Source organism: Diabrotica virgifera, chromosome 1 (assembly GCF_917563875.1).
Source record: "Diabrotica virgifera virgifera chromosome 1, PGI_DIABVI_V3a".
In the NCBI taxonomy this organism is placed as follows: Eukaryota; Metazoa; Arthropoda; class Insecta; order Coleoptera; family Chrysomelidae; genus Diabrotica; species Diabrotica virgifera.
This window is the reverse complement of record NC_065443.1, coordinates 235,254,852-235,278,644: the sequence shown is the minus strand read 5'-3', so window position 1 is coordinate 235,278,644 and position 23,793 is coordinate 235,254,852. Positions and strand designations below refer to the sequence as shown.

Here is a 23,793-nt window from a genome sequence, read left to right as displayed (position 1 = left end):
AGGGGATAGTGAATGGTTGACCCTTCTCAAATTCTACGCCACTGGAGGAATTACCATTTTAGTGCCATTCTTAGATTCTCTAATACTTACTACGTAAATAATATTCTCTTTATTGGTAACGATAAAGTCATTAGTTTTCGAGATATTTGAATTTAAATATGAAACGGCACAGTTATTTTGATTAATTTATGATATGATTCATATGATTAAAATTTAAAAATTATTTGTACCCAATACTTTAAAACTAAAATACTTGGCAGAAAGTGTAGGTACTGTATATCCTACAAAATTTAGATAAATAAACGTTTCTAGCTACTACCAGAGGCGTACGACAGGGGATAGTGGCTGGTTGACCCTTCCCAAATTCTACGCCTCTGACGAAATTGCTATTTTAGTGTTATTTTTTGGTTTTCCAATACTTTTTATGTAAATAATATACTCTTTATTCGTAACGATAAAATGATTAGTTTTCAAGATATTTAAAAATTTTTTTTTTTTTTTAATTAATTTGATGGCTTTGGTAGGGACCAATTAGCCAGACAATTTTTTCTTTAACTATTACAATTCTTTTTGTTTTTTATTTTTTTTTTTTTTTAATTTAAAACTCATCCTTCCTCACGATTACAATGCTCAAAATATTAGTAAGGTAAGATTAATGTGTGCAAATTTTTCTTTTGTTTTCTTTATAATTTAATTTTTACTTATCTTTTTATATGTATAATTTATTTTGCTTTTTTTTTTCTTTATATTCTTTTTTACTATTGTTTTTTTTTTTTTTTGTTTTTTTTTTATTATTATTATTATTTTTTTTTAATTTTTTTTTTAATTTTTTTTTTTTTTAATTTTAATTTTTTTTTTATATATTTTTTTTTTATATTTTTTCGGTGCACACGTACAAAATATAATTAGTTGCAGAATTGCTAACAAAGATGTGGTTAGTAATTTACAATTTCATTTTGCACCTCTTGGTGTGATTATATAAGAAATACAATATATTATTATTCGTATTGAAAATTATACAATTTAAATTTATGGGTAAAAAAATGTTGTTATTAACTATTTCATTATAGAATTTATCAGTGCTTGCACTATTTAATGAACACCCGAGTATAATATGAGTTAAGTCTCCCAGTTCACCACATAAACATGAAGAATCATCAATTAAACCAATTTTAAATTTATAAGTTGGTGACATTGCATGATTTGCTCTTATTCGTTTAATAGTAATAATAAAGTTTCTGTTGTTTTGGTTGTGGAACCATCTTAGCCTCGGGATCTGGACTTGACATGATTTGTAATTTAGTCCTGTTTGTTTGCTGTTATACAATTCTTGCCATTTGGTTTTGAGCTGAATTTTAAGTATGGAATTCAAATCGGTATAAGGAATACGCTGATTAATACACTCTCTGTCTAAGTCTGACGCAGCCTTTGCAAACTTATCGGCAATTTCATTTCCTTGAATACCCGAATGTCCTTTTATCCAAACTATTATCACCTTTCGTTGTGAGCTACGTATTTCGTAATTGGTCTGTAATATTTCTACTTCTAGATGATTTAAGTTCTTCGACGCTCCTATATTCTTTAGTCTCTCCACGACACTTTTGCTATCTGTAAATATAATACTTTTCGATCTATCAGTCCTAAGTATATACTTTAGAGCTTCACTTATTGCAAACATTTCTGCTGTATATATCGTTGCCTCATCTGGTAATCTGATCTCTTCGTGATATTTTGTGGTGTGATCGTAAAAAGTGGCGCCTGTACGAATTTGTTTTGATCCATCGGTGTAAATCTGGTTGTAGTCGGGCCATCGTTGATTAACCGTTTCGAGAAAGTGGTCGTGTTTGTCGATCTGAAATGTCTTGATTTGTTTAGAAAACAGAATATGTGGACGTTCTGAAAATATTGGTTGGATTTTTGATGTGTATAGTGACAACCTGTATTGAGAAAGAGTGGTGTAACTTTCACAGATAAGTGGAGTTTTCTTTTTTAGCCAATACGACTGAGTGAGTACTGAAACTGAAAGTTCATGGATAAGTGTTATATAACTTGCGGATTTGGAAAATGCTTTCGTGATGAACTTGTTACTAATTAGTTGCCTTCTCAGTTGTAATGGTGGTTCTACGGCTTCTGCTTCCATAATATTTATTGGAGTTGACTTGAGATATCCAAGACATATTCTCAAGCTTTTGTTTTTTTGGTTTTCTATTTTATCTAAATGCGTTTGTGCCGCTGATCCATACAAATGGCTACCATAATCCAGGATTGATCTTATCATAGTTCTATAAAACAACAAGGCAATATTTGGGTCAGCTCCCCATTTGGTATAACAGAAAGCTCTCAGTATGTTAATAGCATTCTCAGACTTTTTAGTTATTTGATGTATACAGTCTTTCCATAGCAGTTTCCGATCTAGATGTAATCCTAAGTATTTCACTACATTTTTTATTTGGAAATTATAAGGTCCCAGTTTTACATGATCCTGCTCAATGTTTCGTTTTCGGCTAAATACACACACCTCTGTTTTTTGTTCAGAGAGTGTAAAATTATTTTCATTCAGCCACTCATTAAAGATGTCATAGGTTTTGTTCAGTTCATATTCACATGTTTCAAAGTTTTTCCTGGTACAATAAAAAACAATATCATCTACAAATTGTATTGTTCGTATATTTTTGAGTTTAACACTGGCATCCATTGTATATAATATAAACAAAAGTGGACTTAAAATGCTGCCTTGGGGGAGTCCAAGGTTCGTGATTCTAGGTTTGGTGATTTCTTGATTTATTTTTAAATGAATTTTTCTGTTGGTGTACAGGGAAGTTATAAAGTTCGCTAATTGTTTATGAAATCCAATTGAAATCAGTTTGTTCGTTAGAACATTTAGGTTAACGTTATCAAATGCTCCTGTAATATCGTTGAAACCTGCCATAGTCATACAGTTACTAGAAAATCCAGCTAAAGTGTCTGTTACTATTACTGTTAATGCCTCCAATGCTGACCTAGATTTTCTGAAACCATATTGTGTATCAGGCAGAATATGTTCTTTCTCTAACCATTGCTCAAGACGATTTTTGATAAGCCTCTCAAAGGTTTTCATTACACATGAAGCTAATGATATGGGTCTATAAGAAGTTGGAATGGAATCCGGTTTATCATATTTTTTTATTGGGATGATAATATACTCCTTCCAGCTTTCAGGGATTGTTGTTTGTCCTGTCCATATTGCATTATATATACTTAAAAGATATTTTTTCTGATTCATTGGCAAATTATAAAGCATGGAATATGAAATATTGTCTATACCAGGAGAGCTATTGTTGGTATGTTTCATACATCGTTCCAGTTCCCACATAAGAAAACTATCGCTTAGATTGGTCATGTTCCTTGGTACTGACGAAATTTGGGGATCATATGCAACTTGGTTGGTTGGTACCCATGGCGGTGAAATTTTGATGTGAAATTCTTCTATCCAATTCGCATTTGGGTCTATTGGTAGTCTATTTTGGACTTTCCGATTTTTATATGAGTTTACCTTTTTCCAAATTTGTGAAATTGGTGTATGATGGTTTAAACTTTCACAGTACTCAATCCATTTTTGCCTTTTTGTGAGTTTGAAAGTGCGTTTGGCAAAAGCGTCCATTTTTTTGAATTCTATTAAATTTTCACGATTTGGAGTTCTCTTATATTTGATGAAAGCTATTTTTCTTTGATGAGCAGCGTTGTTACAAGTTTCGTTCCACCAAGGCTTCGGACAGTGATTACGGTGCTTAGTCTGACTAGAGACTTTTCTTGGAATGGAGATTTCTGCAGCTTCATTAATCATAGAAAGGAATTCATCATAATTTTGAGCTATATCTCTGGATTCAAGAATAGCTACATATAGATTCCAGTTTGCATTTTTTAACTGCCATCTGTTGTGCTCCATATTTAAAAATGAAGCGATGCAATACATTAATCAAAATAACCGGGTCGTTTCATTTTTAACTTCAAAGATCTCGAAAACTAATGACTTTATCGTTACGAATTAAGAGTATATTATTTTCATAGAAAGTATTGCAGAACCCAAAAATTGAACTAAAATAGCAATTCCGCCAGTGGCGTAGAATTTGGAAAGGGGCAACCATTCACTTTCCCCCGTCGTACGCCTCTGGTAATAGCCAGAAACGTTTGTTTAACATAATTTAGTAGTTTGTACAGTATCTATACTTCCTGCCAAATATGGAAAGGATATGTCGAATAGTTTTAAAATGATGAGCAAAAATAGTTTTTAAATTTTTGGATAAAACACCCTGTAAGTCAGTAAGGAACTACATTTTATTTAAGTGTTTTAGGTTAAATCTTCGTATTTTGTGGTAAGGTTTCTCCAGTAACTATATGGACAATTATTAATGAAACACCCTGTATACTTTTGAGTCTGATATTACTACATGTAACTTTTTGGTATTGTAATATAATTCAAATCCTTCTAACCACTTAAAGTCCTATCTTTTGGCTATCTGTGGGCAAATTTTCAGCCAAATCGATGATGGTGTATTTTGGAATTGAGGAAAATGTAAAAAACTGTATTTTAACGTTTTTTACACTATAAAATTTGATCAAAAACTTGTTTTGATTCAAAATAACTTGTTATAATGCCATATAATGACACTTTTGAGTCCTTTCAATTAAAATATTATGTTTTTCATTGATACTTTACGACAGAAAATGCAAATTTGTTTAAATAAACACCAAATCACTGTAAAACCGCATAAAATAACATTTTGAGAAAAAAAGAAGAAGAAGATTTTTTGACCTTAAATATCTTATTTTTACGTCCCGCAGAAGCTATATACCAATTTTCAGACAAATCGGAGATCCAAAATTTTTTGCCTGAGTGATTTGACATGGAATGTACCATATACAAAGTGATAACCAATTTTGTATGAAAATCGTAACATGTTCAACCTCCTGTATAAATAAAAATAAGCACAACACCAATGGTTTATTAATGCCATATTTTTTATTTATTGTCAAAATTTTCAAGAATTATTGCCATTGCTAATTTTATTTATATCAAATACAGGGTGAGTCAAGACGAAAGTACATTATTTTCTCAGTAATGTTGAATGCAATATCCTGTATTTTATATCATTATTGAAAAGTAACATTACCGTACTTTAATTCTTATATAAAAATCCCTAAGTCCAAATTTATTAGTATTCGAAATATTTTAATTTTTCAGAGCAAATTATTTTAGGTGTCTAAATTTATTTAAATTTTAAGTAAGCCATGACTGAATTGACCATTGAAGATTACTGATTATCAAACCGGTAATCAATGTAACAATGTAGCAAATAAATAAATAAAAATAATTTATTAGTAATACATTTTACAAAAAAAAACACAACCACAACATGCAACATTTGTGAAACAATGAAAAACTACTTTTTATGTAAATGTAACAAATAGAGAAAGAAAATTGGTATTAAATTTTACAAAAAAACACACAAAATACAACATTTTGTGAAGACACTAATTTGTGAACACTACACTTTTGTATATAAATGTAAGAATGTAACAAATAAGGAACGAAAAATAATTTATCGGTAATACATTTTGCAAAAAAACCTGTTTGAAAAAATTAGAAACTACTTTTAATAAAATATTTTTAATATTTAATTACATAAGGTGTTCAAAATTACCTCCTAACACATTTATGCACACCTAAAAACGATCATTGAATGAGCTACTTACTCTAGGAATCATTTGTAAACTAACACATCGAAATACACTTTGTATTTTTCATCTCATCCCTTGTTGATGAAGGTATTTTATAAACTTCATTAATAACGTAACCCCGAAAAAATCAGTCCAGTTTATTAAATTTTGATGATCTGTGTAGCCACGCTACTGGTCCATTGAAACATGGAAATATTTCGAAAACTAATAAATCTAGACATCGGGAATGTTATCTAAAAAGGTACTTTTTAATAGTGATATAAAATACAGGGTGTTCCAATTAAAATTACTGAGAAAATAATGTACTTGCGTTTTGACTCACCCTGTATTTGATAAGAAGAAAATTTCGGATGAAAATATATGCAGTAGACTCTCTTTATAACGAACACGGATATAACGAGGTTTCGCTTATAACGAGGTACATTAGGTGTCCCATGAAATTCCTATTGAACTATAACGCTCTATAACGAGGCATATTTGGTTAAAAGGAGGAAAATTGAAATAGAAGAATACGTGTCTTTACCTGTTTTTAGCGTTGTAATGGTCATAAATAAATAAATGCCCCAACTGCCTGTACATAGAAATGCCCAACCTCTCTCTTATTATCGAGGCCAGTGCTGTAATAAACTCAGCCACCTGTAATAAACTTCTGCCTCTTTATCGACCGATATTGAATATTATAGGAAATTTACAATTTATGACGGCGAAGTGTTATTGTTCACTGTTCAGGTTGACCATCGAAACCTAATAAACTACGTAAGAGGCATCGAAACATTTCAATATTATTGTTGATTGATATAACGAGATCCGCTTATAACGAGATAATTAGTCCACCATTTCAGTTCTCGTTATAGAGGGAGTCTACTGTAGTTTAAACCACCTAAAAAAGCTAGTTTGAACCCTGTTTGAGAAATTATTCATACATTTAAATACTAGACCAAGTTTTTAAATGGAAATGTCATGTTTTACTTTACTGTTATCAAATTTTGACACTAACGACATTTATAAAATTTTGACACTATTGGCAATTCATAGGTTAATTAAGCTATATCAGCGATTTTTTGTATTTTCTGCGTTATTCCTTTAATTTTTAGATTTTTAGTCTGTTTTTATTTAAAGAAACAGTTGTTTTTGTAACTCTTTAGTGATGTATTAGTAAAATATAGTGTTTATGGATTACTGTCGAAGGCCGATATGATCAACCAAAAAAGAAGATGTATTTGCTGATTTTTCTAGTGACTTTCTTGGTTGTGATTCTGTCTTTTTCATTTACTTCTCTTGGTTTAAAAACAAATCTTAGAGAAAACTTTATAGAAACTAGAGCGGTATAAGAAGAAAAAGGAGAGGAAAGAAAAAATATGGAATTGAGTAATTACCAAGAAACGGGAAAATAACGAGTTTTTGGTTACTCTACTCGCTGAACCCAGTCCCAACCGTCTAGTAAATTTAGTCATTAATGTTTTGCAACATTGGACAAATTGTGAATTCGTGTTGTGACTATGCGTGCCCATAGCCAACATTAAATTGTCAATTAAAGTAAAAAAATATTCACTTTTAGTTTATCAACAACTACTTAGAACTACTTAAATTAAAAATGTTTAAATATTTATTTTTTAAATTTTTTAGTCGCTTGTAGATTAGTATTATTTATATAGAAAGTTTTTAGTCAAAATTAAAGCATAGGTAGGTATATGTACACTTCGCGTCATAAAAAACTGGTACAACTCTATAACCGAAAAATGGTGTTTTTCAAGTTGTGTAAGTTGATCTTGTCACATGTGTCATTCTAATTTCTAGGGCAACGTTGCCAGTTCAACGAAAAGGGCTGTGCGATAGACTGCAAGTTTTTAGTATCATCATTATCAACCCGTACGCGTCCACTGCTGGACATAAGTGTCCCTCAGCTCTTTTCATCTGTCTCTGTTCTGTGCGGGTTGCATCCACTTACCGATAACATGCTTCAGATCGTTGTTTTAAGTACACAAAAACTAAAACAATATCGAGCATTCTCGATCAGTTAGTCACATTTATTTATATATGCATCCTAAAAATTCTCGTATTAATTTTTGTAATTTTCCATCATCTCAATTAAGTACCCATACATTGATTCGTGTTTTATTATAATTTATGAAAATATTTCAATTCAAAAATAATGATAGATAATAAATCTAGACATGACATTAAATTATTATATTTAATTTCAAATCGAGAGGTGTCATTGGTTTCTCGTAAAGTGTAGCACAAAGCTATATTGAGTTGTTTAAGATCCTTCAAACCGGTGGCGCCAAAAATCCCGACAGCCAAAATCCCGACAGCCAAAATCCCGACAGCCAAAATCCCGACGGCCAAAACACCGACACGCCAGAATCCCGACACGCCAGAATCCCAACAGGCCAAAATCCCGACAAGCAACAATCCTCGCATAAGTAAAAATTCCGACCACTACATTTTGAATATTTATTGTTTCCTTTGTCGGGATTCTGGCGTGTCGGGATTTTGGCCATCAGGATTGTGACTGTCGGGATTTTGGCTCTCGGGATTTTGGGGTAGACCCCCTTCAAACATTTTGGACATTAACTCAACCCTCTCTCTTATTATTAAATTTATTAGATACGGTTTTTTGTTGTTAATGATAAAAATAATACCTATCTAAAAATTTTATAGGTACGTTTTTGAATCTTATTATTTTTATTTAGATTTAGTGCAATTCCGTTATCTGTGATGGCAACGACGAAGTGATTCACGAACCATTGTTTCCAGTCTGAACACAGGTTTACATTGGGAAAAAAAGTGTACCAGTTTTATATGACGGGAAGTGTACGCTCCCAGTAATTATCACTATCCTTCTCCTCTCTGTTAGAAATCTATGCAACACTAGGTATATTTAAACTGTTAACACGTTCATTGCCAACTACACCCATGAGTGTAATTTAAGGTTTTGTAGAGTTGCCACATACACCCTTGGGTGTAGCGCGGTCATAGTAAACATATATGCGATCAATGTAAAGCCGGCAATATTCCGAATAGAATAAAATTTGGTAGGCATGTTAAATGAACATTATACTAAACATCTGTAATGCTGGTTGATGAAAGGAAAGGCTCAGAGAACGATATCATGTTAGCTGGCTTATGACATCCTAACTGCCGAACTTATGTACGTTAAGTCATAATGTAAATAGATAAATTAGACAGAGGACAAATAGGAAAAAATAGAGAAAACAGTTGAAGCAAATTATGGTACAAGAGATACTTCAAAAAAGGTAAAACGAGTCCTAAGGAAGGAGTGCCTAGTATGCAGGAGGCAAAATAAAAGAAAAGCAACTATTTATGTTTGCAACGCCACTGGATCACCTGGTTTTTGTGTCGAGTGTTTTTTTTAAATACCATTCGCCCTAAGTGCTTTAAGTGTTGTATTTTTTGTTTTTTATGGTCATATCCCTAAAAATTACTGTAAATTTGACTTACACCCATGGGTGTAATCGACATTTCTATTGAAATTTTCATTAGAGTTGCCGGTTACACCCATGAGTGTATTTTTCTTAATGATCAAGTGTTATGTTTTTTTTCAATAAAATCACATTTGTAATACCGTTTTTTATTCATTGTAAACATTCAATATAAAAATCAGAAAAAAAAAGGTGGGCGGCACAGCTGATGCACAAGTAATTAACTGGTGGCATTGAACGTGTTAATAAGGTCTGGTAGGAATTTTTGTTTTGTATGTTTTAACACTCACTCAAATATTACCAATTTTATGCCTGGTTGCACCAACAAATATTAAGCTTCAGCTTAGTCCAGCTCAGCTTTTAAATAGGACCGCTTTATATCTCACTTACGTTGCACCATAATTTTCGATTCTTACACGATTTATTCGATTTGCACGTCATTGTGGCAACTTAAAAATTGATCTAAGACTCAATGTTGCAAAGCACATGTTTCGTAAGCTAAGGTTAAGGCACGTCTTAAGTTTAAGATCTGTTGGTACAACCAGCCCTTAGTGAATCAACAATATTCAAATTTTCATTGAGATTTAACTTACCGTTGACTTATATTTAACCTAGTAGGGGAATGTCTGGAGCTGGTATGGGTCCTCTTGGGTTTCAAGGAAAGTTTGTGGTGAGCTGCTGGATTATCCAATAATTCTCCCGATACGCTGTCGAGGTCTGGATCAAGTTTGATGCGTCTAAATAGTTGTAATATAGTTTTAATTTTAACCAAAAATAAAAAGCACTAGGTCAAACGTGATTTACAACAACATTTTCGGTATAAATGATATAAATACATTTATTTGCTTTATGTTGAAACTGGAGGTATAGGTTTGTTCTAGCATCAGTTTCAAACGGTTTGAAACCATCAGCGAATAGTGGACCAGCGCAAGTAGAGGGGATAGCACTGGTGACTCTATTATGTTTTCTCACTGACCAACTACTGTTTGCTGACGGTTTCTGACTAGTTTGACTGTTTGCTAGAACAAACAGAATATTATTTACTACTCTATAAGCAGTTACGTCTATATAAACTGGCAGCTTTGGCACTGACAGACGTTGTTTGATTTTTAAATTTTAATTCTGTCATTTATAGTTCATTATTGTCTTTTTACTGATTAGTTACCAACTACATAGTAGTCCAATATAGTAAGTACATAATACTACGTTCTTTGAAGGTAAAATATTGCAAAACCTCTAAATTTTAAAGAACCGCTTGGATTGACATGAAATTTGGCATACACATAGCTAACAAGTCAAAGAAAAAAAGTGATATTGTGCCGATATGTGCTTTTGCCCTGGGGTGGTTTTCACCCCCTTTTGGGGGCTAAAAATATATATTCGAAATAAGTCCGGAAATGGATCAAATGACTAATTCTAAGCAACTTTTGCTCTATAAAGTTAATACTTTTGAGTTATTTGCGAGTGAATATGTTAATTTTTCTACAAAATAACCACGTTTTAGACGGTTTTTCGCAAATAACTCAAAAAGTAAGTATTTAGTCGAAAAAAAATTCGTATGAAAAATATAGCACGTAAAAACGTGAAAAACATGGTGTATATGTTAGCACTATACCTAGTATAAGCAGAGTTATAGCTAATAAAAAATAGGTTCATATTCGTCAAATTCCAAATCGAATATTGTAACGTGCCATAACCAAATAACGAAGCACTTTTTTGGGGAAAACTCATTTTAACTTTTTTAAAGTGTTTAAAAATGCTTATTTTTGTTTTTTAATAAAATTTTTTAGCATCAAAAGTAAACAAGTTACGCTCAAAGTAAAGTTGGTCCCTTTTTTTGGTAAGAAATCGGGAAAATCACCCCCTAATTAGCATTTCAAATGAACTTAATTGTTACCATTTCACAAGTTTTTTACTCGCGTATGTATTGATCATATGATCTGTGTGTTTGAGTATTGATCATATGATAAAAGGGCTTGAACGAGTCACTTATCACGAGTGTATGCCAATTTAGAAACACCGAATCTTAACAAATTTTTGTCTTACAGAAAATATCTTTTTTTATTGTTTAAGATTTTTGGTATCTCTAACAATTTTTAAGTTATTTTGAAAAAGATAATTTTTTTCAAAATTAAAATTTTAAAAAATTTTAACTTAAAACCAATTTTTTTCAAAAATAAGCTTTTTGAATCGATGAAACTTATTGATCATATAAACACAACATAAGTAAAGTCAGTTACTTGTGAAGCGGTAACGAATAATTTCATTTAAGTTGCTAACTGGGGGGAGATCTTTGTGATTTTTTTTGCCAAAGCAAAAGGGACCAACTTTATTTTGAGCGTAACTTGCTTACATTTGGTGCTAAAAATTTTTTTTATATAAACAGATATAAAGCTTTTTTTTAAATAGTTTAAAAAAGTTTAATGTGTTTTCCCCAAGAATGCTTCATTATTTGGATATTTCACATTGAGTTATTCTATTTGGAATTTTTCGAATATGAACCTATTTTTCATTAGCTATAACTCTGATTTTGCTAGGTATAAAGACCTAATGTATACACCGTTTTTTTCACTTTTTTTAGGCTATAGTTTTGCTAAGATTATTTTTTTTTCGACAAAATTGCTTACGTTTTGAATTATTTGCGAAAAACTCTCTAAAAACGTGGTTATTTTATTGAAAAATGAACATATTCACTTGCAAATAACTCGAAAAGTATTGATTTGTTGAAAAAACTCTATAGAATAAAAGTTGCTTAAAATAAGTCAGTTTATCCATTTAACCCGGCATTGGTCGCTAGGTAGGTTGTTACGCGAGTGGTCGCGCGTGAGATTTTCTCTCACATATCCAACTTTTGCCTTTCTTTACAAAATTTTACAAAGAAGATGAGGTTTTATCAACGATAAAGCCATTTGTTTAAAAAGACACGACGTTTTTTTTATTATTATTATCTTTATATAAAATGCGTCTATTGGTGCCGCTAATATTTAGCATTGAAAAATATATGGTAAGTGACCATCTACAACTAACTCCTGAAACAGAATATAGAATTTTCATATCATCGACCACATCCACGGCGCCTTTTATTACATCATAAAAGGATATTATTTTAGGTTTTAAGGGGGAAAATAAAATTAATTTTTATACACAGTTGGTGACGCCGGTGGTCGCTTGATGAGAGAATCTCTCACATGAAGCGCACTGACTCAACAATATGGTGATACTAAGAAAACTAAGTCACTATCTGAGCCGACAAGTCTATTAGATTGTCGAGGGAGGATAGTTAGGAGACTAGAAGGAACTACAGCGCGTATAATTTCCTAGAAAAAAAGTTGTGCGCAATTTTCTGAAACCGTGAGAGAAAATCTCATGTAGCGACCACTGGTGGGTTAAGGACTTATCTTGGACATATATTTTTTCACCCCCAAGATTTGGTGAAACTCACCCCCACGGCAAAAACACACATCGGCACCATATCACTTTTTTTCTTTGACATGTTAGCTATGCTTATGCCAAATTTCATATCAATCCATGCCGTTATTTAAAATTTACGGCAAAAACCGTGAAAGAATGTACTATAATAGTACCAACTTTATGCCTGTGCGAACAAACGCAGTCCAGGACGAATGAACTGGTTGAATAATTTGCGAGATTGATATGATATTAATACAACCTTGCTATTGAGGGTGTCAGCAAATAAAATTAAGATAGTTATGATGGAAATTAAGATTCTGAAAGGAGGTACATGAAGAAGAAGAAAGGCATATAGTGCATTTTATAGTCCGTACAGACATAAAGACAAAAAAAATTTGATAACCTGTTAATTTCATTTATTATTAAAGTTACAAAATATTATTATAACTACATAATATTATCTAGTGGAATTCAAATAAAAGTGGCAATCCTTAAAAGATCCGATGATAGATAGATCGCCAGCAGCAAATCTTTATTCATGTTTCATTGTCTGCATATCAAGCTTGTTCAAGGGAAAGACTGATCCAGAAGCATCAGAAGCATCTCTTTAACCTCATTTTTAAAGATATTCTACCCTCTATATATAATCTTCAGACTTCAGCAACTGACGTACTCTTCCATCCACCATGCTGCTTCAACATTTTCATACTAGCTCCAGCGTCTGCTAGAACAGTTGCCTATGTTTAACTTAGATAGTGATCAGTATACTTGTCAGGATCGCTCAAACGCAGATATTTTGCAATGATGAAGGGGATTTTTCCAAATGTTTTTTTTCCAACTGGTTATACGGTACAGTGATCTTGCCTATAGACCAGAGAAAGATCTTTTTTCTGAACAAACATGTGGCTGTAAAGACATGTATTCTCTTATTGGCTGAAAACTTAATTTTGTCTCCTTCCATAATGTTAAGAACGCGTCTTTTGTCTGTTTTTATTCTCTGGTACGTTTACCACAAAAACTGATTTTCTATCTTCTACGCGAGTAATTAGCATATTCACCAGTTCGTGCCGTCGACATGCACCAAATACATCAAATATTAATGCAATTTTTTTCATTAAAAACGGCTTTTTTGGCTGGTATACTTGTGAATATTGCTTCAAATATTCGCTTAACTTATGGTTATTCGCGATGTTAATATTCTTATTTACCATTAAATCTTCTTTACCATTGAATATTTGGATCATAAGGAACTCCGAGAAAACGTTTCAGCGAGATCGTCCAAGTATCCAAGCAGCACAGTTTCAAGATCTATACAGTTTTCTGCCACCCAGTTTAGTAAATTATCGCATTCTCTCTCATATGCGTTTTAGTTCAGAGTAATAGGATTTTCTCGGGATACTTAAAGATCCAGGTAGCTGACTACTTTTTTTGGTTATTGTAGACATATAGGACGAAAACCTACCTGTTTTATGCCTAGAGTTCGCGTCCGTTTTTTAATTATTAACAATTTAGTGCAAAAATCGTGATTTTTTCGATTTTTTGCACTCTATTCAAAAGCTAAATAGTAGACATAAAATTACACAATTCAGTTTTTTAGAACATTGCAAACTTCCAAAATGCCGATTTTTGAAACTTAAAAAGTTAATTTGTTGCTACGCAAACTGCAAAATAAGTGAAAATCGTTATTTTTTAATAACTTTTACTAAAACTACCTTAGAACTTTAGTGTTCCACCCCAAGTTGGGTATTGGCGTACTTACTAAACCTTTAAAATTTGAGGCCGATCCATTTATTAGTTTAAGAATTATTCTATTTGTTTTTCCCAGAGACCGTTATTTTGCAATAAGATAAGACAGAAAATAATGAAGATAGGGCAAGTCTGAGTATGCCGAACGAAAGTAGAAGAGTGATAGTATCAAAATGTGTTAAAAAAGATAAAAAAAAAAATAATTAATATAGTCAAAAATCCTAATGCCACATTTTTGAAATTTTGTAGTTTATAAACATTTAGAATTACTTTAAAAATGTTATCCGTAGAAATAATTTTTATATGTATATTAGAAAAGACAGTATTTTAACACGAATTTTTAAATAAAAAAATTTAGCCTGGGTTCATTTGGGACAAAGTTAGCCATATGTTTTTTTAATTCACAGCTAATTTGTTTATAACAATTAAGGAATCTCATTAATGCCATTTCCAATAATGGGATTTGTATTTTTTCTTACAAAAAATTGCACAATCATTGTACCTTCACAGCACCCTCTACGATTTTTCAAAAATGTAGTTCAAACGATTACTAGGGGAACCTACAAATCCACCGAATTAAAATACCGAAAAAGCAATTTCAAACTAAGTAATATAATTTTCTGTATCTCCGGATCAACTCAATGGATTTTGATCTTTCTCTTTTAATTCGTATGTAATTTCTACATACATTACAAATATGCAATTTGTTTATAAATTTATTAATTAATAAACAGTCTAATTTGTTTAAACCAATCTTGAAAAAATATTTTTTTTTACAAAAATATAGTTTTTTAATCATAGTATCATTAATGATCATAGAAAAAGTAAAAGTACACTTTAATAAATCAATGATTTTTATTAGATAATTATTTATTGAAGATAATTTATTTATTAAAGTATATCTTAACTTTTTCTATGTACTCTGGGCTAATTAGCAAAATTCATGGAAAAGTTATTTACCAGCAATTTTATTGCTGGAATCGAATTATAAGATCCTATATATTATTAATATAGGTATGCAAAGTCCGCAGATAGTGTGCTACTTTTTTTATAAACAAAATGACGCCGACAAATCTTATTTTTTTCAATTATTGCTCTATAACTCCGAAGATTTTAACTTTACACCAAAAACACTCTAATAAAAATTCACCCCAATCTAACTCTACATAGAAGCATGGTATTTCCGATTGGCTCCGATGAAAATTTTCCTCAGAAAATGTGGGTTTTCCCAACAAAATATCGAATTTTCAAATAAATTTTTTGGGCCATTAATTATTTATCAATAATTATATAGCTTGATGAAATAAAAGCTTTCTTGGTATATATAATAAATTCAGAAGCCGGTGAAAATGAAACGAATATTTTAGCAACAATTCAATTGTTAATTAACAATTTACAGTCGCAATAACAACCAAAATAATCATGAGACATTGGTAAATCTTAGAAAGATTATAAAGGTGTGATGCCTATTTAATATTTTGTCGACAAAATATAAAATTTTCATCTTTTGCATAATCTTTAAATGTTTAAAAAAAATTATTATAAAAAGCTTAACATTTCTCAGAAATTGTTTATTATATCCTAATTTTATAAAATACTTAAAATGCGTATTTCATAGGTCTTGAAAATGAATGCTTTAAAAAATTTTTCCAACCATTTGCAAAAAAGTTATGAAACAGCAAAATAAATATACGAATTTTCCGTCGTTTATAATTTGTTTTAATTGTTTCAAAGCTTAAAAGTGAGTCTATGGTACAATCTAATTACTCACAAAGAATGTCAAAAATTAGTGCAATGGTTATATTTTAATCAAAGATTAAAAATACTTTTTTTTTGTAATTTTTAGCGCAAAAGTAGGCCTGATACAGAGTCGGAGCTAAAATGTTCACTGGAAGCGACTGACACGCAGCGTACATTATTTATAAAAGTGTACGTCTCGCGCGGCCGGTCGTCGCTCCGAGTAAAAATTTTAGCTACAGTACTGTATTATTCTACTTTCGCGCGTGTAAATTACAAAAAGATATATTTATAATCTTTAATTAAAATATAAGCATTAAACTGATAATCGATATTTTTTTGTAAATAATTAGCTTGTACTTTAAACTCACTTCTACGCTTTGAAAGAATTAAAAAAAAATATAAACACCGCAGTAATCGCATGTTAACTTTGCTGTTTCATAACTGTTTTGCAAATGCTTGCAAAAAAGTTTTAAAGCATTCATTCTCAAGATATTTGAAATTTAGCTATTTTTTAAAATTACAATATAATAAAAACTTTCTGAGAAACGTTAATTTGTTTGTAACTATTTTTTTTAAACATTTAAAGATTATGCAAAAAAATAAAAAAAAATATATTTTGTCCACAAAATGTTAAATAGACATCTCATCTTTATAAGATTTCAAAGTTTGATCAGTGTATCATAATTATTTTGGTTATTATTGCGACCGTAAATTATTAATTAACAATTGAATTGTTGCTAAAATATTCATTTAATTTTCATCGGCTTCTGGTATTACAATCTAAGCCAAGAAGGCTTTTAAGTCACCAAATTATTTAATTATTGGTAGATAATTACTTATCTAAAACTTTATTTGAAAATTAAAGATTTGTTGGGAAAACCCGCAATTTTCGAGGAAAATTTTCATCCGAGCAGAGCGGGAAAAGCACGTATCTATGCAGAATTTAATGGCGGTGAATTTTTATTTGAGTATTTTTGTTGTAAAATTAAAAACTTCGGAGGTGTAGGGCAATAATTGAAAAAAAAAACGATTTTCGGGCGCCATTTTGTTTATAAAAAAAGTAGCACACTATCTGAGGACTTTGCATACCTATATTATTAATATATAGGATCTTATAATTCGATTCCAGCAGTAAAATTGCTGGTAAATAACTTTTCCCAAAAATGGCCTATTCTCCGATAATCAGCCCAGACTAATGATGAATAACGATAATATGATTAAAATCATGGATTTTTGGGAAAAAATTATTTTTTCAAAAATTGGTTAAACAAATTAGACTGTTTGTTAATTAATAAATGTCTTGAGAAATTGTATATTTGTAATGTACAGAAAAATTACATACAAATTAAAAAAAAAACGATCAAAATATATTTAGTAGATCCTTTTCAGAAGATCAGCCTTTTTTAGTTTTTGAACTCGTGCATTTGTCGGCTCCCAGCTCCTCCTTTACTTACCGCGACTAGTCTCCAATTGAACTACATTTTTAAAAATTCGTGTAAAACACCAGCTTTTCTAATATGTAAAATGATTTTTTCTACGGACAATATTTTTAAAGTTATTCTAAAAGTTTTTAAACTACAAAATTTCACAAATTTGGCATTAGGATTTTTGACTATATGATAATGTTTTTATCTATTTTTAGTACATTTTGATAGCATCAGTTTTCTACTTTCACTTGGCATACGCAGAATTGCCTTATCTTCATTATTTTCTATCTTACGTTATTGCAAAATGAAGGTCTCGGGGATAAACAATTCAAATAACTCTTAAACTAATTAATAGAGGGTTTGTTAATTACCCCAATAGCCAACTTTGGGTGAAACACTAAAGTTCTAAGGTAGTTTTAGTAAAAGTGATTAACAAATAACGATTTTCATTTCTTTGCAGTTTGCGTAGCAATAAATTAACTTATTAACTTTCAAAAATCGGCATTTTGAAGGTTCTTTAATGTTCTAAAAAATTAAAATTTGTAATTTAATGCTTTTGAATGGGGTGCAAAAAATCGAAAAAATCGCGATTTTTGCATTAAATTGTTAATAATTAAAAAACGGACGCGAACTCTAGTCAGAAAACAGGTAGGTTTCTTCCTATAGGTCTACAATAACTAAAAAAGTAGTCCACTACCTGGATCTTTGAGTGCCCCGAACATGGTCTATTTCTAGCTTATTAGCCTGGAGTATTTCTCGATTTCTTCGATGCAAGTTGTGTGTTGCCTTTTCCGCTTTTTTTCGATTTCGTCGGGAATATCAAAACTTTCGTTCATTTTCACTCTTTAGGTTTGACAGCAGCATATGTTTATTTATGTTTGACATCATTATCTTAACGACGATATTGCCTATTCGACAATGATAAAATTTTCTGATTTTTTAAAAATATTTAGATCGTGAATACGATAACAAACTAGTATGACATACATGTTTCTATGCACTGTGGTCACTAATAAATGTATGTATATACCCTCGGGCGACTTACAAACACTTGGGACAGAGGCCCTCGTGTCTTTAAGATAGTCGCTCTCAGGCATAAACATCTACTTAATGCCCTTGGTACATAAATAATTATTATTACATTATTTGTGCAAACAGGATTATAGAGTGCGCTGGAATAAGTGTTACCCCCCTTTACTAACTTATTTGTTTTTAGCATATAAGCGAAAAGCTCGGAGAGGTCGATTTTTAAAATAACCATAGCATATATTCTAGCATCAATGTTTCGAACTTTACTCGATCCCTCTTCAGGTGACAGGCCTCACTTTGACTTTTTTCAATGGGAAAGTACATTAAGTGACACCTCATTTAAAATCTTTTGAAATGCTGATTACAAAAATGTATAATAATTTACTCCTGTTTGAGAGCGTAGGCGCAAACTTTCGGCCGAATTATTTTTAAACGCATTAATTTTTTTTGAATTCTGAGAAAACTAACTAAGTATTTTTGAAAAATTTAAACGCAGAATGAAAGATTAGGTTATTACGGAGGGCTGAATGTCCCTTAGACTAAACAAAAGGTTTCTTTTGAATGATATATTTGAAATTGAAAATCAGATTAAATTTTTTTTTGACCCCTGTGACTTATTAAAATAAACATTATAGAAGTTCTTAGGGACTCCCGACCCTCGATAACACTGTAATATTTCATTCTGCGTTTAAATTTTTCAAAACTACTTATTAGTTTTCTCAGGATTCGAAAAAAATGAATGCATTTAAAAATAATTCGACCGAAATTTTGCGCTTACGATCTCAAATAGGATTAAAGTATTATACATTTTTGTAATCAGTATTTGCGGAAATCTAACAGTCGGAAAGTTAAAGAAAAAGACGGAATGGTGGAATGCAGATATACAGGAAGGAGTGAGGAAAAAGAAAAATGCATGGAAAAAATACAATCGCACAAGAGAGGATCAAGATAAAAAAGAATACCAAAAACACAGAAACATAGTGAAAGAACTAATAAGAAAGGGAAAAAAAGAGAGTTGGAAGAAGTTTGGTGAATCCCTAAACCAAAATTACAGAGACAACAACAGATGCTTCTGGAATAAAGTAAGGAGTCTAAGAGGAAAGAAAAGAAAAGAACTCAGAGGTGTAAAAGACAAACACAACAAACTAAAGACAAATACAACAGAAATACTAGAGGTGTGGAGAGAATATTATGAAGAGAAATACATGGGCGAGGAAAGTGAAGAAATAGAGACAGAGGGAACCATAGAACAGACAGAAGAGGACGAAAACCAAATGGAAGAAATAAGTACAGAAGAATTGGAAGAAGCGGTAAGTAGAATAAAAATAGGAAAAACGAGCGGAGCAGATAAAATTGATCCCGAAATGATAAAATGGATAGGGAAAGAAGGAAAGAAGTGGTTGCTGGAAATAATGAGAGAAGCATGGAGAACAAACAAAATGCCTAAAGAGTGGGAAGAAAACTTACTGATCCCAATTCACAAGAAAGGAGAAGAATCCAACTGTGGAAACTATAGAGATATATGCCCCTCATCAGCAGTGTTCAAGCTATATACGAGAATAATAGAAAGCAGATTAAGAACAGAGGTAGAAGAAAAACTTGAAGACGAACAAACAGCATTCAGAGCCCAAAGACAAACAGTTGACAACATAAGCATACTACGAAATATAATAGAAAAAAATAATGATCGGGGAACAAACATATATATAACCTTCATAGACCTTAAAGCAGCGTTCGACTCAGTAGACCGGAAAGTATTGTGGAATACTATGGAGGAGCTGGGAATACCGAGGAAACTATTAGAGATAATTAAAAGTACGTACAGTAGAGTGGTGGGAAAAGTACAAATGGGAGGTAGCAGATCACTAGAATTTAGTATGAACAAGGGAATAAAACAGGGAGATAGCCTAAGCCCACTCCTATTCGTCATAATTATGGATCAATTATTTAAAAATGTGAAAATAAGGACTAATCAATTAAAAACAATAATAGGCTACACACACCTAACACCAGTTATGATAGAAGGATTACTGTATGCGGACGACGTCGTTCTCATAGCAGACAACCCGAGAAAGATGCAACGACTAATTGATGTATGGACTGAGGAAATAGAGAAAATGAAATTAGAAATAAACATCAGCAAATGCAAGACGATGAAAATAGGTCAGCAGGAGCACGAGATTGGAGGTGAAACACGAGTGTTCTGTAGAGGACAAGAATTGGAGAGGGTGACGGCCTACGAGTACCTGGGAACGATAATATCAAATGACGGAAAGCTAGACCTAGAAATTGCAAATAGGACAAAGAAAGCTACGAAAATATACTATGCGATTAATAATACGATACTGGGAAAACGGGAAATCAGCCAGGAAACAAAAATACATGTATATAATACAATCACAGCACCAACTCTTCTATATGCAAGCGACACATGGGTCACAAATAAGAGACATGAAAGTGCCATAAATGCAGCAGAAATGAAGCATCTGAGAAAAATAGCTGGAAAGACGAAGATGGACAGGGAAAGGAACGAAAACATCAGAAACGTGCTAAGCCAGGAACCAATAGAAAAAAAAAATGAAAAAAGAAAACTGAATTGGTTTGGACATATAACTAGGATGAACGAGAACAGACTAGTAAAGAAGGTGACAGATGCCAAAAGACAGGGGAAAAGAAGAAGGGGCAGACCTAGAAAGGGGTGGATGGAGCAAATCGAGGAAATCGGGACAAAGAGAGGGAAAACAGTGCAACAGATGAAGGAAATGGCAGGAGACCGGAAGGCGTGGAAGAAATGGGTAAAAGATGGATAGGTGATACCAAAGTCCGACGCTCTTATAGGGCATAAGGACAACGAGAAGAAGAAGTAATCAGTATTTCAAAAGCTTTTAAATGAGGTATCACATGATATACTTTCCCATTTAAAAAAATCAAGTCAAAATTATGCCTGTCACCTGAAGAGGGATCGCGTACAGTTTGAAACATTGATACTATAATAATATACTATGATTTTGCTTATGTGCTAAAAATAAATAAGTTACTAAGGATGGGTAACTCTTATTCCAGCGCACTGTATGTATTAAATCGTATTCGTAGTACTGTTGATTTCAACTTACTTACTATGTACCTACTGTAATTTTACTACATTGTTGATATTAATACTACTATTCGTTGATAAAAGTCAGGGGTGCCAATGTGCCAATTCAGTGAAATATTGAGTTTAACAGCTGATACTCGAATTTTTTTAATTTTCGTTTTGTCTCTCATGATTTATAATCGCTAATTTAGTATTGCTAGATAACGATATTTATTAGGAAACAACAGATTTTTTTTTTTAGAAAATTGGTAATATTTAAATATTCAAGTTAATTTTATTGTTGTTTCTTCTCCTTTTTATCTACTACCCAAAATAGTATGGTATAACTAGACCCAAACCCAGACATCCAAAGTGCAAGTTATCCTCCAACACCAAATTGTTCTATATGGTCCACATAATGTTCAGAAAAAAGTCACACCATTTTGAGCGTCGGGTTTGGGGGGGAGAGGGGGGAGAAATAGGTAAATTCGTAGTTTTTTAGGTTTTTCGTCAATATTTCTAAAACTATGCGGTTTAGCATGAATAACCTTCTATATAAAAATGTTATACATTAAATTCTAAATAAAAAAGGTCCTATGCATAATCCTTCTAAAATGAACGGTTCAAAGGTTACGGAGGTAGTATAGTATAATTGGTCCAAAAAGGCCTAACCCAGACATCCAAAGTAAACGTTTTCCTTCAACACCAAATTGTTCTATATTATCCACATATTGTTCAATAAAAAGTTACACCATTTTGAGCGTCCGGTTTGGGGGGGGGGAGATGGGGGAAAAGTCGGTAAATTAGTAGTTTTTTTTAGGTTTTTCGTCAATATTTCTAAAACTATGCTTTAGGAAAAACAATGTTCTACACAAAAATGTTCTACGTGAAATTTAAAACAAAAAAGGTCTTATACGTAATTGTTATAAAATCAACGGTTCCAGAGTTACGTTTTTATATTCTTTGGGCAATTTATAGAAATATTCTTTAACAGGATTGTGTTTTGTAAATAAAATTTGCTATTTCAGTGGTCGATAATATGTTAGTGATAAGCCCTTGAAGAAACGTCAACCTCACGACCCAAAATCATCATCAATTGCCCAGATAATATAAAAAGTATCGAAAACCTCCACTTTTCACCCTCCGTAACTCTGGAACCGTTGATTTTATAACATTTATGTATAGGACCTTTTTTGTTTTAAATTATATGTAGAACATTTTTGTATAGACCATTGTTTACGCTAAAGCATAGTTTTAGAAATATTGACGAAAAACTTAAAAAACTACTAATTTACCGAATTCTCCCCCATCTCCCCCCCAAACCGGACGCTCAAAATGGTGTAACTTTTTACTGAACAATATGTGGTACATATAGAATAATTTGGTGTTGGAGGAAAACTTTTACTTCAGATGTTTGGGTTAGGCCTTTTTCGGACCAATTATACTATACTACCTCCGTAACTTTGGAACCGTTCATTTTAGGAGGATTATGCATAGGACCTTTTTTATTGCAAATTTAATGTAGAACATTTTTGTATAGATGGTTGTTCATGATAAACCGCATAGTTTTATAAATATTGACGAAGAACCTAAAAACTACGAATTTACCGATTTCTCCCCCCTCTCCCCCCAAACCCGATGCTCAAAATGGTGTGACTTTTTTCTGAACATTATGTGGACCATATAGAACAATTTGGTGTTGTAGGATAACTTTCACTTTTTATGTCTGGGTTATGCCATTATTTGGATCAATTATATCATACTAAAACTATTTTAACTTAATTTCAACTTCTGTAAGGAGCGACATTTTCGTCAAAATATTATTTTGCAACAAAAAAAATTAAAATCCGAGACTTATTTTATAAATAGGAGTTAAATATAATAAACATTTATATTCATATACTTACTTTGAGGGATTGGGGTCATTTATGTCCAAAAGTTCTACCACATCTCCTTCTAACAAATTGATTTCATCGTCTGAGTTGGCAGTATACTTCTTCCAGGCTACAAGAATTTCTCCAACAACCTAAAGGCACATAAGTTTATATTAATAAAAGGTTATAATATATGGTATTAGTGCTATAAGGCAATATGCTATACATATAAGGAATTAATTTTAACTAAACTAGATGGTTATTTACCAGAAGCGATTAATAAAATATTTTATTTGCTATCGTAATTTTTTGTACTAAAGCAATAAAGG

The 23,793-nt window shown here is 31.7% G+C and overlaps 2 protein-coding genes across 13 annotated transcripts in view; one reads left to right on the top strand and one right to left on the bottom strand.

Moving 5' to 3' along the window:
* LOC114333247 (elongation of very long chain fatty acids protein-like) overlaps positions 1-23,793 on the top strand; it is a 351,442-nt gene that overhangs the window by 137,573 nt on the left and 190,076 nt on the right. The gene's annotated exons all lie outside the window — the stretch shown is intronic.
* Positions 1-23,793, bottom strand: part of LOC114333136 (obscurin) — a 615,016-nt gene that overhangs the window by 490,088 nt on the left and 101,135 nt on the right. For all 10 annotated transcript variants that reach the window (XM_028283003.2, XM_028282967.2, XM_028282979.2 and 7 more), the window contains exons 3-4: positions 23,498-23,616; positions 9,758-9,901 (exon numbers count right to left, since the gene is read on the bottom strand). In XM_028283003.2, coding sequence (XP_028138804.2) covers positions 9,758-9,901; positions 23,498-23,616 — 263 coding nt within the window. The remainder of the gene's footprint in view (positions 1-9,757; positions 9,902-23,497; positions 23,617-23,793) is intronic.